The sequence below is a fragment of the Panthera uncia genome, chromosome E3 (assembly GCF_023721935.1).
Source record: "Panthera uncia isolate 11264 chromosome E3, Puncia_PCG_1.0, whole genome shotgun sequence".
In the NCBI taxonomy this organism is placed as follows: Eukaryota; Metazoa; Chordata; class Mammalia; order Carnivora; family Felidae; genus Panthera; species Panthera uncia.
This window is the reverse complement of record NC_064815.1, coordinates 25,404,363-25,420,143: the sequence shown is the minus strand read 5'-3', so window position 1 is coordinate 25,420,143 and position 15,781 is coordinate 25,404,363. Positions and strand designations below refer to the sequence as shown.

Sequence of the window (15,781 nt, the reverse complement as noted above, 5' to 3'; positions counted from 1 at the left end):
TGTGTGTGTGTGTGTGTGTGTGTGTGTGTGTGTGTGTGTGTGTGTGTGTGTGTGTGTGTGTGTGCAGCCATGACCCAGGCGGAGGCACGAAAATGGGATACACCTGAGTGAGGAGTCTGGCCCTTAGACCCAGCTGGGCTTATCAGGGCTCAGGTTTTGGGTCTGAGGCAGCCCTCCCTCTCTGCACCCCTCAGCGTTCTTGAGCTGAGATCTAGTGCAGTCCTTCAGAAATACAAATACAGCTAGGTCCTTGAGAAGCCACGGAGACCGTCTGAGCCTAGACCAGGACGGGAAGGTCCTCGGAAGCAGTGGGAGTCACCCCACCGGGACTCACGGAAGAGGCTAGGTCATCTGAGAAGCAGGCCTCGGGCATCTGGAAGTCCGAGCACCCCAGCCTGTGGCAGGCCCCCTGCACTGCCCACCCCCGTGGGGCCAGGCAAGCCAACATTCTCAGGTCTGTCCCAGGCAGAGACCTTCTGGAGCAAGACCGCTGTGGTCCGAGGAGGGCTTTGGCCTCTCTAGCGAGAGAGGGGGCAGCTAGCCTTCCTGCCCTTGGCTCCTCCGTCTCCCCTACCCTACCCGGTCAGGCGCTGAGCTGCCTCCAGCCCACCCCTCCACCCCTGCTCCCACAGGTCAGGACTCCCTCCATCCCATCTCAGCTGGCCTCCCCGAGGCACACTCTGTGTGCCTCCTGTACCAGCGGCCAGAGGACCTTCCGGGTTCAGAGACCATCCTTGCCATTCAGTTAGGTTCACGGTGGCAGCAGCGGTTGGGGTGGCAGGGGGTGCCTTGCCTGCTAAGGTGCCAGCCTGAGCACCTTCTCTGGATCTGTTGGGCCTTTAGAACCTATCTGTCCCCCTTCCCTTATTGAAGGGGCCCTGGGCTACAGCCTCTATTAGTGACACGCTGCCCTCCCTGGTGTGCGTGAGTGTGTGGCCCTGCCCAGAGGGTCTCACCCCCACCTGCCCCTTTATGTACCCTCCCAGGATCTTGTTCTGGGAGCTTCTACCTTGACTCCTCCCCAGGCCTATGCCATGGATCATCTCCATGCCCTTGTGGTAGCAGCACGGACCTTCCTGACCTCCTCCCAGATGGAGGGGCAGGATTAAAGCCTATGCACTCTGCACTCGACTCAGCCACATAAGACTCGCCATCATGGCCTTGTCATTATGAGCCTAGTCGCCCTCTCCTCATGCCTCAGTGCCCAAGTTCACAGGCACATCCTTAGGGCTAAGGCTTGAGGGGCTCCCGCCACCTGCACTCGGGTACTGGGGGGAAGACTTGGGCAAAGGGCAAGCAGGGATCACAGGAGCCTAGAACTTCTTGCTTTACTCAGAGGCTCTCTGAACTCCAAGGCCTGGTCTGGGCAGCCCTGCAGCTTCCACCGAGAGGCAGCTGTGGCCCAGATGCATTCCGGAGGCTCAGAGGAGACTCCACGGGCTCCCCACTCCCAGCTGGGACAGGGAGCAGGGACCACGGCTTAAGTACCTCCACCTTATCACAGTCATGCTGCCGGGAGGCTGACGCGCTCGCTGAGGGGCCGCGACAGGCCCCCACCCACACTGACCTGGGGTAGCGGCACTCGATGGGAACTTCCGCGCGGTTGGTCCTCAGGATGGACAGGTTTCCCACAGGGCGGGGGTTGTGGAGCAGGAAGGTGCTATACACCAGGGCATCTTCGGTCACCTGCAGGGAGGGGGCGGGGTTGACCCTACCGGCATCACCTGCCCTAGGTTTGCCAACCCATGTGAGGGTACAGGGAGGGGCAGCCCACTGGGGATGGAGGGACCACAGGCCCTGGACCCAAAGTTCACCTACCGCTGACCCATGGGAAAGCCTGAACGTGTACCACCTTGGAACCTCCGTTTTTTCAGACTTGACTACTGACACCCCCATAGGGGGTCTGGATCAGCTCCATGTCTGGCACTAAGCAGTGCCCAGTGACCAGGGGTGTCGGGCACGGCCTCCCGCTCAGGCTGCCACCCCCATCCCCACACACAGCTTCCTTCGGGGGGTGCCGAGGTCTGGGACCAAAAAGCTCCCTGGAAGAAGCCAGAAAGTACCAGGAACTTTAACTTGTTGCCACAGCAATGGACACTCAAGTTGCCCGTCCTCTTCGGACTTATTCTCACACCCATTTCACAGAAGGGGAAACTGTTCAGGGATTGCCTGAGGCAGGAAGAGCCAGGCAGGTGCTACTGGGGAAATCTGCACCTTCCAGTGGGCCACCCAGAAGGGGACAGTGAGGCTGCCTGGCCCCTAACCGCTCAATCTTCAGGGGAGAGCCCTAGCTTGCTATTAGTGAGGGCCCCAAATGGACCAGCTGCATAATTTGTGGGTCCCCTTGTTCAGAAGTTCAGAATTTCAGGGCGTTAAAGCAATCATGGCCCTGGGAGACAGCACAGGTCCTGGCCGTAGGTGATTGTCCGGCAAGATTGGGAGACCCTGCCCAGGAGAAAGGCGTGGCCAGATTGTGCTCACCGGCCTCACCTGGGGACCTTAAAGATCCTGATGTCTGGCTCCCACTTCTGGGGTCTGATTTAGCATAGGCGGTGGGAATCAGAATTTTTAAATGCTCCCCAGGTGATTCCAATGCTCAAAGATTGAGGGTTACTCAACTAGAATAATTCCTCAAATAACTCCCGCAGTTCTCTGGTCTCTCTCCCCTCTCCCCGGGGAAGCAAGTGCCAGAAGGCCTTGGGGCAAGCCCTGGTGGGGTGGGGGTGGGGGGGGGGGGGACGCACCTAAGATCAGAGTCCCAGGAGGGTTCCAGGTGCTGAGCTTGTACCCACCCTTGCCAAGCTGAGACCTGGTGGGCGGGAGCAGGGGCCGAGGACAGAGAAGATGGCTCTCAGTGGGGTACCAGGAAGTCAGTCCAGAAAATTGTGGACCAGCTAGGGATCCTGTGTCCAGTCCAGCCCTGCTTTGTTGGAAGCCCCTCCTTGTAGCCTGAATTACTCAGCTCTTCCCTTGTTTGTACCCGACTCCCGCATTAAGCTTCCCTATCCCCCACTTGGGACTGCCCCGTTTGTGCCTGTAAAATCTTCAACACAGAGGGGATTATGATGCCCTTCGCCCCCTCCCTCTTTTAGTTCGAGGCTTCGAGGCATTAAACATGAATGAGGGAGGCCAACATTAGGGTTTTTTTCCCCCCCCTGTGATTGCTTCGAGCTTTACCTCTTCCCCACAAGTTCCTAGGGCTCCTGCAAATGCTGGGCCACCCGCAGGTCATAAACAGCCCCCAAATCAGCCACATCTCTCCTGGATGCTCTCCAGGGGTTCACAAATCCTCAGGAATCAGAGTGGGGGATGCCCTATCTGGACCAAAGTTCACTGCCACCTCTGGACTCCACCGCCCCCCACCCCCCACCTGATTCCAGCCACTAGAGGCAAGAGCTTTCAACCACCCCAGCCCGGTGTCACCAATGCCCAGCTTCAGGCCTCAGCCTGTCCCCAGTGAAAGGGATCTGGCCCAGCCCCATCTCTCACCGGACATCCACTCAGCATCCACCCTCCCCAGCGCCGCCCAGAAGGCCAAGTCTCACCTGCACGCTGTTGCCACACTTGTGCAGCTCGACTTCAAACCTGACCATATCATCTGAGTCCCCAGAGATCAGGGGCTCACAGTTCTCCGGACCCAGGGTGAGGTCTGCAGGCCTCACAAGCCTCCCAGTACCAAAAAGGTTTTTGCTGACGTTGACCACCAGCCAGGCATGCCGACACTCTACCATCACAGAGGGGCTTGATGGCAACGAGGGGTGGGTCTTATCCCCGGCGGTGGTTGGGGGATAGCACAGCCCCGTGCCTCCCCAAAGCAGAAAGCAGATGAAAAGCCCGTAGCTCAGCCCCATGGCGCCTACGCTCACTCCCGCTGGTAACTACAGCCACCACCCAGTGGTCTTATACCCCGGATGATGCCACTTGCACCTGGGCTCCCACCTGCTTCCCTTCCCCAACCAATCAGTGGGCTAGTCCCCCATCTAGAAACATCAGCACCACCTGGGAGCTTGTTAGAACTGCTGCCGCTCAGCCCCACCCCAGACCTACCGAGTCAGAATCTGGTGTTTTACTCCCTTCCCAAGTGACTTGTATACTAGTTAAATCTGAGAAGCGTGGGCTGGCAGCCTATTCAGTCACGTCTTGCCCCGCCCCTACGCCCATGTGTCTATCCTTTTGCCAGCCCTGCGAGGGAGTTAAGAGCTGCCCCAGGTCGATGGGGGAGACCAGGAGAAAGGCCTTCATGGCCGGAAGGGTTGGGAGAACTAATCAGGGCGTGGCAGGGAGCTTATTCCAAGTGAGAGAACAGGAAGCATCATTAAGAGACCAGGAAAAAAAAAAAAAAAAAAAAAAGACCAGGTAATTTTAGGGGCTCTTGCCCAATTTTATGGGTGATAGAAGGGGAGGTCCGTTCCGGCAGAGGCAGCTGGGTGAACAGAGGTGAAGAGAGGGCACAGGGGAGGCTTGGGAGAAAAGCCTAGGAACTCAGAGTTGCCGGAGCCTCGGATCCCTGGTGGCTGTTGGGGGGGCTGGGGGGGGGGGGGGGGGCAGAGACCTGAAAGTGTCTGGCTGAGATGCCAGACTTTGCTGTGTGGGCAAGGGAGGCCATGGAAGGTGCTGAGGCTCATGCTCTGTCTCTCTCTCTCTCAAAAACCAATAAAATTAAAAATAAAATAAAGAGGGAGGGGGTGCCTGGGTGGCTCAGTCGGTTGAGCCATCGACTTCGGCTCAGGTCTTGATCTCACGGTTTTTAGTTTCGAGCCCTGTGTTGGGCTCTGAGCTGGCAGCTCAAAACTTGGATCCTGCTTCGGATTCTGTGTCTCCCTCTCTCTCTGCCCCTTCCCCACCCCACCCCCCCAAAAAAGAAGTAAACATTAAAAATATTTTTTTAAAGAAAATATAATTTAAAAAAATAAAGAGGGAGTGACATAAAGGAAATTATTATGAAAGAATTCATTGTTTTAGTCAAGGTTGCCCTCCTAGGGTGAACGGAAGGTGGTCTTTCAGTAAAGTTCCGAGTACTTAAACTAGTGCAGGAAATTCCTATGTTGGCTGGTTAAAGGTTACCTTTCTGAGGGGTTGAAACTGCAGGTAGGTTAGGTATAAGTCTTGCCTTAACACAGGTATAAGTCTTGCCTTAACACAAGTGGTGCCATTTTGGGCCTGTAGTTTTCTTTTTAACTTACCTACCCAGTCCCAGAGGGAGGGAGCCAGCTGTAGCCTGAGGCCCCAAGGAACAGCTAGTTGGAGACATTGTGTCTTAGGAGTGGCGCCCTCAGGGGGAGGGGCCTCTCCATGCTTGTTGCCCACAGCTGTGTTTGTGGATTGTGCTGGAAATAGGGTGGGGTGGGCTGGGGACTAGAGATCAGGGCCTCCCTGAAGCCTGGGATCTGTCCCCTCTCCCTCTCTGCCCTGGAGCTAACCCCTTTTAGAAAGCTTCAGGATAGAAGGACATAGGGCACTTGCCTCAGTGGAGCATGTGACTCTTGATTTTGGGGTCATGGGTTGGAGCCCCCCCACGTTGGGCTTAGAGTTTACAAACAAATAAGACATGAAGAAATTGGTGAGGGTGTGAGGAGTCTGTATGCACGAGGTGGTAGTAAGGTTGTGTTTTCCCTTTCCAGAAAGAGGACCAAAAACATTCCCAGCGGGGAGCGTGGCCAGTCCAGATTCTGGGTCTTTCGCATTTTTCTGAGAAGTGCTGCCATCTGGTGGCCAGAATTCACCAAAGGCACGGCCACCAGCCCAGAGCATTTTCCTTACAATTTGGTAGAGGCCAGATATTGGTTTCTTTTCTTTAAAAAAAAAAAAAAAAGTGTTTATGTCTTTTGAGAGAGAGAGTGCAGGCATGGGCAAGCAGGGGAGGGACAGAGAGAGAGAATCCCAAGCAGGCTCCATGATGTCAGAATGGAGCCCAACACAGGGCTCAGATTCGCAAACTGGACACTTCACTAAGCCACCCAGGCACCCCCAGATACTGGTTTCTAAATACAATTCCTCTCTAACAGGGGGACCTAGGGCTCCTTAAAAGACTGGCTGATTGCAGGACTAGAGCCAGCAAAGTACAAGGTCAATCTGGAATATCCTGTTATGGCAAAAACTCACAAAATGATGAGGACCTGTCAAAAGGACACAAACAAGGAGGTGCCTGGGTGGCTCAGTTGGTTGAGCATCCAACTTCGGCTCGGGTCATGATCTTGAGGTTTGTGAGTTCGAGCCCCACATCAGGTTTGCTGCTGTCATCACAGAGCCTGCTTCGTCCTCTGTCCCTCTCTGTCTCCACCCCTCCCCCACTTGTGCGTGCACGCGTGCACTCTCTCTCTCAAAAATAAACATTTAAAAATAAATTTAAAAAAGGATACAAGCCAAATTGAATGGTGGGGGGAGGGGAATCCCACTGGCCAAATTGGGGACTCCACATCGAATAAAGTAAGAATCCATGAGCATCCAATTCTGATGATCCATAAATACACATACATGGGAAAATTTTTCCAGAAAAGGGAAGTAACTTCCTTACAGTAGAATGCCAACTAACAATCATAAGAAGAATGATAGTTTAGAAATGACCATCAGTGGGGCGTCTGGGTGGGTCAGGTGACTCTTGATTTCAGCTCAGATCATAATCTCATGGGTTTCATGAGATCGAGCTCTCTGATCGAGTGTGTTGATCGAGCGCTCAACCCACTGAGCCACCCAGGCGCCCCTAGAAAGATTTTATTTTTAAGTAAACTCTATACCCAATGTGGGGCTCCAACTTACAACCCCGAGATCAAGAGTTGCATGCCTCACTGACTGAGCCAGCCAGGTGTCCCCAAATGGTAAATTTTATGTACATTTTGACACAATAAAAACAACACGGGGGAAAAAAAACAGTGGATGGAAGCTTTGCACAGTCTCAAAATTTTTCCCTTAAGATTCTGTATTAATTACAAAGGAATAAGTGGTTACTTCATGGTGAATAAATATGGCAGACACCACTTTAGCCACATTGTCAAAGTTAACAATTAGTGGGAAAAAAATTGTCCCACTAGTGGGATAAACTGACATCGTGTGCCTTCTGATGTGAGGCGATGATGCCCGGTTTTGGGGGAAAAGTATGTATATGTATGCGTGTGCATACCCTTGTATGTGTATACATATATGTGCGTGTATACACGCATGTGCATGTGTGTATACACGTCTTTGTACATATATACACATACAAATATAAAGGGATACAGAGAAGTGTATGCAGCAAAATATTCATATTTGCTAAATCAGGGTAAAGGGTAAACAGGATTTCAAGATGAAAAGTGAAAAATAAGCCCCCTCTAGGTCAGTTTCAAGGGAAAGAGAAGTCAATGGGATCCAATTTCAGAAGAAGGCTTTTAACTAGTTCTCAAAAGCAATTGCTGAAATAAAATATGAGGTTACTGGGCATAAAACATACCAACAAAAAATGTGCAAGATCTTTTTTGAAATTTTTTTAAAATTTATTTTGAGAGAGAGAGAGTGTGTGTGTGTGCACACATGCACCATTGGGGGAGGGGCAGAGAGAGAGGGAGAGAGAGAATCCCAAGAAGGCTCTGCACGGTTAGCACAGAGCCCAATGTGGGGCTTGAACTCACAACCTGTGACATCATGACCTGAGCTGAAATCAAGAGTCAGGCGCTTAAATGACTGAACCACCCAGGCGCCCCATCGTGCAAGATCTTTGAGGAATGACTTTATGAAACTTTATTGAAAGTCATCAAAGGATATCAAAATGCAATGAGAGATATTCCATATTTGTGAATGGGAAACACATTTATCATAAAGATATCAATTCTTCGAAAGTTAATCGATAATCTCTATCAAAATCCCAACAGGTGTGTGTGTGTGTGTGTGTGTGTGTGTGTGTGTGAGTGTGCGTGTGTGTGTGTGTGTACGGTGTACAGAACTTGACAAACTGATTCTAAAATTTATATGGAAGGGCTAAGGACCAAAGAAATCAAGACGTTTTAAAAAAATTTTTTAACTGTTTTTATTATTTATTTCGAGAGAGAGAGATACAGAGCATGAGCAGGGGAGGAGTGTGAGAGAAGGAGACAGATTCCAAAGCAGGCTCCAGGCCCTGAGCTGTCAGCACAGAACCCGATGCGGGGCTCGAACTCATGGACCGTGAGATCATGACCTGAGCTGAAGTCGGACGCTCAACCAATGGAGCCACCAGGGCACCCTGAAAGAAATCAAGTCTTTTGAAGAAAAAGAACAATATGAAAGACACACTTTTGCAGCTATGAAGACATATTCTAGAGCCATGGTAATTTAAATGGGGTGCTGTTAGGACAGAAAAACAACAGCAGTGGAATAGATGAGTGAGCCCAGAAACAGCCACTTGCATATGTGAAATATGACACATGACAGAGGGGACAGATGGACAACTTAATAAAAGGAGCTATGACAGTCATTATCCATATGGGGAAAAAAACTGGATTTCAACTTCACACATAAAAATGAATTCTAGATCAATGGAGGAGCTGAATGTGTAAGAACAAAACTTTAAAATCTGTGGAAGGAACTATAACCTCTCAGGACGGAGTGAGATGGAGGGGTATTTGTTAACCTGACTCCCACTACTCTCCCCTCCCCTCCCCCGCCCCCTCCTAAGAAAAAAAGCACACCATTTAAGAGAAGTGACTTTTGGAGTGCCGGGTGGCTAAGCCGGTTGAGCGACCGCCTTCGGCTCAGGTCATGATCTCGAGGTTTGTGAGTTCCAGCCCCGCATCGGGCTCTGAGCTGTCAGCCAGCTCAGAGCCTGGAACCTGCTTTGGATTCTGTGTCTCCTCCTCTCTCTGCCCCTCCCATCCTCATGTTCTGTCTCTCTCTGTCTCTCAATAATAAATGAATGTTAAAAAAATTTTTTTAAAAAGGAAAAGTGACTTTTTAGGACATTTGCATAAGTGATAAAAATAACTACAATAATCTACCTTTTATCACTGACTCACCATACGCCGGGACTAGACTAAGGGCCCTCATCCTCATACCCATCTACAGAAGCATTATTGGCCCCATTTTGACAGATGAGCAAACAAGCAGTCGGAGAAGTTGTGCCCAAGGTCACACAGCCAGTCAAGGCCAAACCAAGATTCAATCCCAGCTCTACTGGACTCCAGTTCCTGTTCTTCTGTCTACACCTTACCGTCTCTCTGACACTTTAGAGTTAATAACACCCAGTGTGTATATGGGGGAGATGCGCTCAGATAAACAACTCCAATATGAATGAGTGTTAGGGTTGATGTGCCCATCTCCCCAACTAGTTTATAGTACACATTCAGCAGGAGCTTAAAAAACAGGACTTTCCTGGGGCCCCTGGCTGGCTCAGGAGGTGGAGTGTGTGACTCTTGATCTCGGGGCTGCGGGTTCAGGCCCCACGTTGGCTGTGGAGATTACTTAAAAAAAATAAAATAAAATCTTTTTAAAAATATAGGACTCTCCGTTCTGCCTGTCACCCTGGGAAGACAAAATAGCTGATACGTAATAGAGAATAAGAACAGCCATAAATTGTGGGGCAGCTGGAATTTGCCAGACACACATATCCGCATGCTGCTGATTCTACTGCTTAATTCTGCAGCCAGACTTTAGTCAGACTCGAGAGATCCTGATGGGCTGGAATTTGGCACATTTTTTGTGCAGGGGGTGAAGTGAAGGGGGAATTTTGGTGGTGGGGGGGAACTTTTCACTATTTCATTATTAAAGATTTTTTTTAAAGTAATCTCTATACCCAACATGGGGCTTGAACTCACAACCCTGAGAAAAGAGTCACATGCTCCACAACTGAGCCAGCCAGGTGCCCCACCCCCACTATTTCATTATTAAATGTCAAATGATGTATAAAATTTACAGCCCACTTGAGCCAATAGGTGACCTTGATTACAGCGAAAGAAAATGGATATTTTGTACCATGTTTTGGCTTTTTATTATAGGGTATTAAAAATTACCTTTAGGGGCGCCTGGGTGGCTCAGTCGGTTAAGCGTCCGACTTCAGCTCAGGTCACGATCTCACGGTCCGCGAGTTCGAGCCCCGCATCGGGCTCTGGGCTGATGGCTCAGAGCCTGAAGCCTGCTTCCGATTCTGTGTCTCCCTCTCTCTCTGCCCCTCCCCCGTTCATGCTGTGTCTCTCTCTGTCTCAAAAATAAATAAACGTTAAAAAAAAATTAAAAAAAAATTACCTTTAAAAAATAAAGAAATGTCTGGGGTGCCTGGGTGGCTCAGTTGGTTAAGCATCTGACTCGTGATTTCAGCTCAGGTCATGATCTTGCAATTTGTGGGACCCAGCCCCACGTAGGGCTCTGTGCTGACAGGGTGGACCCTGCTTGGGATTCTCCCTCTCATTCTCTCTCTCCCTTACAAAAATAAGTATTTAAAGGAAGGAAGGAAGGAAGGAAGGAAGGAAGGAAGGAAGGAAGGAAGGAAGGGAAAGAGTCTAAAGTAAAAATGGAACCCACTCCCTCCCACCCACAATCATTGTTACCAATTTGTGGTGGATCCTTCCAGACATTTTTCCTAGACGTTATATTATATGCATATATAATCGTTCAAAAATACACTTACTGGGGGGCCTGGGTGGCTCAGTTGGTTGAGTGTCCGACTTTGGCTCAGGTCATGATCTCATGGCGCATGAGTTGGAGCCCCACGTCGGACTCTGCGCTGACAGTATGGAGCCTGCTTGGGATTCTCTCTTTCTCTCTCTCTGCCCCTCCCCCACTTGTGCTCTCTCGCCCTCAAAATAAATAAATAAGCTTAAAAAAATACACTTGCCAAATGCAGTGTGAGGTCCTGGATTGGATCCTGGAACAACAACAACAAAAAGACGTTAATGTTAAAACTGGAAGTAACCACATGAAGTCTGGGCTTTGGTTAATACTGATGGATATTACTACTGCCACAGTTCAAGCGAGATAGGATGGAGGTGTGTGTCTGCGTGTGATTTCTCGAGCTCAGCACTATTGACATTTTAGCCCAGATAATTCTTTGTTGCGAAGGCAAGTAGCATCTATCCAGTTGTGACAACCCCAGATCTACCCTCTCCAAGTGTGACAACAAAAATGTTTCTAGAACTTGTCAAATGCCAGGGTGCCTGGGTGGCTCAGTCAGTTAAGCACATGACTCTTAATTTCAGTTCATGTCATGATCTCAGGGTTTGTGAGATCGAGCCCCGCATTGGACTCTGTGCTGACAGGGTAGAGCCCACTTGGGGTTCCCTCTCTCCCTCTCTCTCTGCCCTTCCCCCTGCTCACTTGCCCGTGCTCTCTCTTTCTCAAAATAAATAAATAAACACTTAAAAAAAATAAAAGTTGCCAAATGCCCCTTTGGGCAAAATCAGCCCGTTGGGAAATGTATGGCAGTACTGGAGTTGGCATGGAGGAGGTAGGAAGGGGCTGGGTTCTGGATATATTTTGAATGCAAGGTTGAAAAGACTTTCTGATGAAATGGATGCTGATGGCCAGATGCAAGAAAAAGAACAGAAAGAATGACTTCACTGGATAAATAAAATGTAGTCCATCCAGGGGCGCTTGCGGGGCCCAGTCGGTTAAGTGTCCAACTTCAGCTCAGGTCATGATCTCACGGTTAGTGAGTTTGAGCCCCACATCACTTACAGTGCAGAGCCTTCTTGGGATTCTCTGCTCTGTCTCTCCCTGCCTCTCTCTCTGCCTCTCCTCAACTTGTGCTCTCTCAAAATAAATTAAATAAATAAACTTAAAAAAATGTACTCCATCGTTTTTAAAAAATGATGATATGTGGGGCACCTGGGTGGCTCAGTCAGTTAAGCATCCGACTCTTGGTCTCAGCTTGGGTCTTGATCTCAGGGTTGTGAGTTCAGGTCCCGCATTGGGCTCCACGCTGGGCATGAAACCTACTTAAAAAAGAAAGAAAGAGAGGCACCTGGGTGGCTCCTAGTCATTAAGCGTCTGACTGTGGCTCAGGTCACTATCCCACAGCTCATGAGTTCGAGCCCTGCGTTGGGCTCTGTGCTGACGGCTCAGAGCCTAGAACCTCTCTCTCTGCCCCTCCCCCGCTCACCCTCCGTGTCTCTAAAATGAATAAACGGTAAAAAAAATTTTTTTTTAAAGAAAGAAAAAATGATGATATGGAAATAAATATTTAAATACATATGTACATAAAATTTAGAAAGAGAATAAAGTACCAATACGTGCTATAACATGGGTAAGCCTTAAAAACTACGCTAAGTTAAAGAAGCCAACACAAAAGGCCACCTATTGTAAGCTTGCATTTCTCTGAAATATCCAGAATAGGCAAATCCATGGGGACAGAAAATAAATCAGTGGTTGCTATGGGTTGAAGGGAAAGAGAATTGGGATTGACTGCTTATAGGTACAGGGTTTCTCCTCTGGCGGGTGATGAGAATGTTCTGGAATTAGATTATGGTGATGGTTGTACAGTTGTGTGACTGTACTAAAACCAATGTATTGTACACCTTGAGTTTGTTCAAGGCCTCCTGGAGGGAGTATGGACAGAGCAGTAGGCCGGACACGAGGCCTAGGGCTCCCCTCCACTTGCCAGTCATGTTGCAATGGGCAAGTAGTTGAATCTGGTCAAGGAGACTCAAAGGGATATCTGTTGGGGGTTTTCTGGGAAAGACCTCACAGCTTTTAAAGGAGGACACAGGGGCGCCTGGGTGGCTCAGTCGGTTAAGTGTCTGCCTCTTGATTTTGGCTCAGATCATGATCTCATGGTTCATGAATTCACTGACAGTGTGGAACCTACTTGGGATTCCCTCTCTCTGCCTCTCTCTGCCTCTCTCTGCCTCTCTCTCTCTCTCTCTCTCTCTCACCCTCCCCTGCTCTCCCTCTCTCTCTCAAAATAAACAAATAAACCTAAAAACATAGGATGCAGATAGAGATATTCTAGGTCTCAACATTGTCATATGCAGGAGATACTCAGAACCAAGGCTGCTATCTTGAGTCACCAGGGAAGGCAGCCTCATGACTCAAGAGGGCAGCCAAGAGGAGGACGATGGCAATGTAGACGGATGGGTAGCACCTGGGTCCCTGATGATGTCACTCCATGAATTCACCAATCCTGAAATGGCTCTACCTCCGGACTTCTTGTTCAGTAGATAAAGTCTCGAGCAACTTTGATTTGTGTTTTCTGTTACTTGCCCACAAAAGCACTGTTAACTGATAGAGTATCAAATGCTGCTGACACATCAAGTAATACAAGGACAACGCGCATTGACAGTACAGTGGTGAGCGTAGCTGCCTTCCATGGAGTGAGAGGACGGTGGTGGAAACTTCGCTTGTCCCCTGTATCCGCTCTCCCTTTTTACACAGTAATGGAATCCTTAGCTGGGCTATGGTCAGGAGAAGTTCTGGCCATGAGATACGAGAAGGCTTATGGTCATAGCTTTTAAGGAAGGAGCATGAAAAAGCCCTCCATTTCTCCTTTCTTTCCCCTTTTGTTGCCTGTTACGGACTAAATGTATCCCTCCAAAATTCATGCTGAATCCCTGACCCCAAATGTGGCTATTTATGGAAATAGGACCTTTAGGGGGTAATTTAAATTACTTTAGGTCATAAGGGTAGGGCCCTCATCCCATGGGATTAGTGTCCTTATAAGAAGAGACACCGGAGAGTGCTCCCCACCCCGATGTAGGAACACAGAGAGAAGGCAGCCATTCGCGAGCCAGGAGGAGGGTCCTCACTAGGGACCAAACCCTTCCAGAACCTTGATCTTGGACTTCTAGCCTCTCCAGAACTGTGAGAGAATAAATTTCTGTGGTTTAAGCCTCGTGGTCTATGGCATTTTGACGTGCAGCTGACTGATGTATCTACCAAAATAAAAGCGTAATGGCAGGAGCTGTGGTGGAAGACATCCAGACGGCAAACAGACACATGAAAAGATGTCAACCCAAAATGTGAACCCAATGTGAACCCAAAAAAACAAACAATCCAGTGAAGAAATGGGCAAAAGACACGAATAGACACTTTTCCAAAGAAGACATCCAGATGGCCAACTGGCACATGAAGAGATGTTCAACATCACTCATCAGCAGGGAAATACAAATCAAAACCACAATGAGACACCACCTCACACCTGTCAGAATGGCTAAAATTAACAACTCAGGAAACAACAGATGTTGGCAAGGATGCGGAGAAAGAGGAACCCTTTTGCACTGCTGGCAGGAATGCAAACTGGTGCAGCTGCTCTGGAAAACAGTATGGAGGTTTCTCAAAAAATTAAAAATAGAGCTACCCTGTGACCCAGCAATTGCTCTATTACGTATTTATCCAAAGGATACAAAAATGGGATTCGAAGGGGCACATGCACCCCAATGTTTATAGCAGCATTATCGATAATGGCCAAATAATGGAAAGAGTCCAATGTTCATCGACAGATGAATGGATAAAGAAGATGTTGGTGTGTATATATATATATATATATATATATATGTGTGTGTGTGTGTGTGTGTGTGTGTGTGTGTATACACACGCACACACACACACACATATATAATGGTATATTGTATATTGGTAATCAAAAAGAATGAAATGGTACCATTTGCAACAATGTGGATGGAACTAGAGTGTATTATGCTAAGCGAAATAAGTCAGAGAAAGACAAATATCATATGATTTCACTCATATGTAGAATTTAAGAAACAAAACAGATAAACGTAGGGGAAATGAAGGAAAAATAAGATAAAAACAGAGAGAAAGGAAAACCAGAAGAAACTCTTAAATACAGAGAAGAAACAGAGTTGCTGGAGGGGTGTTGGGAGGGGGGATGGGCTAAGTGGGTGGTGGGCACTAAGGAGGGCATTTGTTGGGATGAGCACTGGGTGTGGTATGTAAGTGATGAATCACTGAATTCTACTCCTGAAATCACTATTACACTATATGTTAACTAACTTGGATTTAAATTAAAAAAAAAAAAAGCCCAATGTGAAGAATCCAGTTGGGAAAGAGCAGCTGAATATGGGGAAGAGAAGACGCACAGATGGAGAGAGGGAGGTCCTCGACGAGGCAGAAAGACACGGGGTTTGGACAGCGGGGGACATCTCCTCAGGCCAGGGTAGAAAGGAAGCAGCAGGAGGAAAGGAGGGGTGGGCGCAGACCCACAAGGGGATACAGGTTTGGGAGCAGGGTGATGGCAGACCTCCCCTCAGAGGTTTTCCTTCTCTGAGAAATGGAAAGCATGATCAGGCCCAAGAGCCAGGAAGCAAAGTTCTGAGAGGCGCCGGGCTGTCTCCCTTTTCCTCTCTTGGCCTCATCTTCCCAAGCTGCAGGATAAACAACTTGGTCTGCACCCCTAGTCCCCAAACTTGTTTGATCCTCAGGAAGTTTTCAAAAATACACTTTTGGGGGGCGCCTGGGTGGCTCAGTCAGTTAAGCGTCCGACTTCGGCTCAGGTCATGATCTCACGGTCCGTGAGTTCAAGCCCCGCGTCAGGCTCTGTGCTGACAGCTCGGAGCCTGGAGCCTGTTTCAGATTCTGTGTCTCCCTCTCTCTCTGACCCTCCCCCGTTCATGCTCTGTCTCTCTCTGTCTAAAAAATAAATAAACATTAAAAAAATTTTTTTTTTTAAATACACTTTTGGGAGGCCCTACCCGTGAATCTCTGGGGTTAGAAGTGGCGGGGGCAGGAATCTGTATGTGTGTATATATATATATGTGTGTATGGGGCGCCTGGGTGGCGCAGTCGGTTGAGCGTCCGACTTCAGCCAGGTCACGATCTCGCAGTCCGTGGGTTCGAGCCCCGCGTCAGGCTCTGGGCTGATGGCTCGGAGCCTGGAGCCTGTTTC

The 15,781-nt window shown here is 49.1% G+C and overlaps 1 protein-coding gene across 1 annotated transcript in view; it reads right to left on the bottom strand.

Annotated features, from left to right (window-relative positions):
• Window positions 1–4,145, bottom strand: part of ZP3 (zona pellucida glycoprotein 3) — an 8,056-nt gene extending 3,911 nt beyond the window's left edge. The window contains exons 1-2 of the mRNA XM_049639237.1: window positions 3,546–4,145; window positions 1,568–1,686 (exon numbers count right to left, since the gene is read on the bottom strand). Of these exons, the coding sequence (XP_049495194.1) occupies window positions 1,568–1,686; window positions 3,546–3,851 (425 nt within the window). The 5' untranslated portion in view covers window positions 3,852–4,145. The remainder of the gene's footprint in view (window positions 1–1,567; window positions 1,687–3,545) is intronic.
• Between the last annotated feature and the right edge of the window lie 11,636 nt (window positions 4,146–15,781).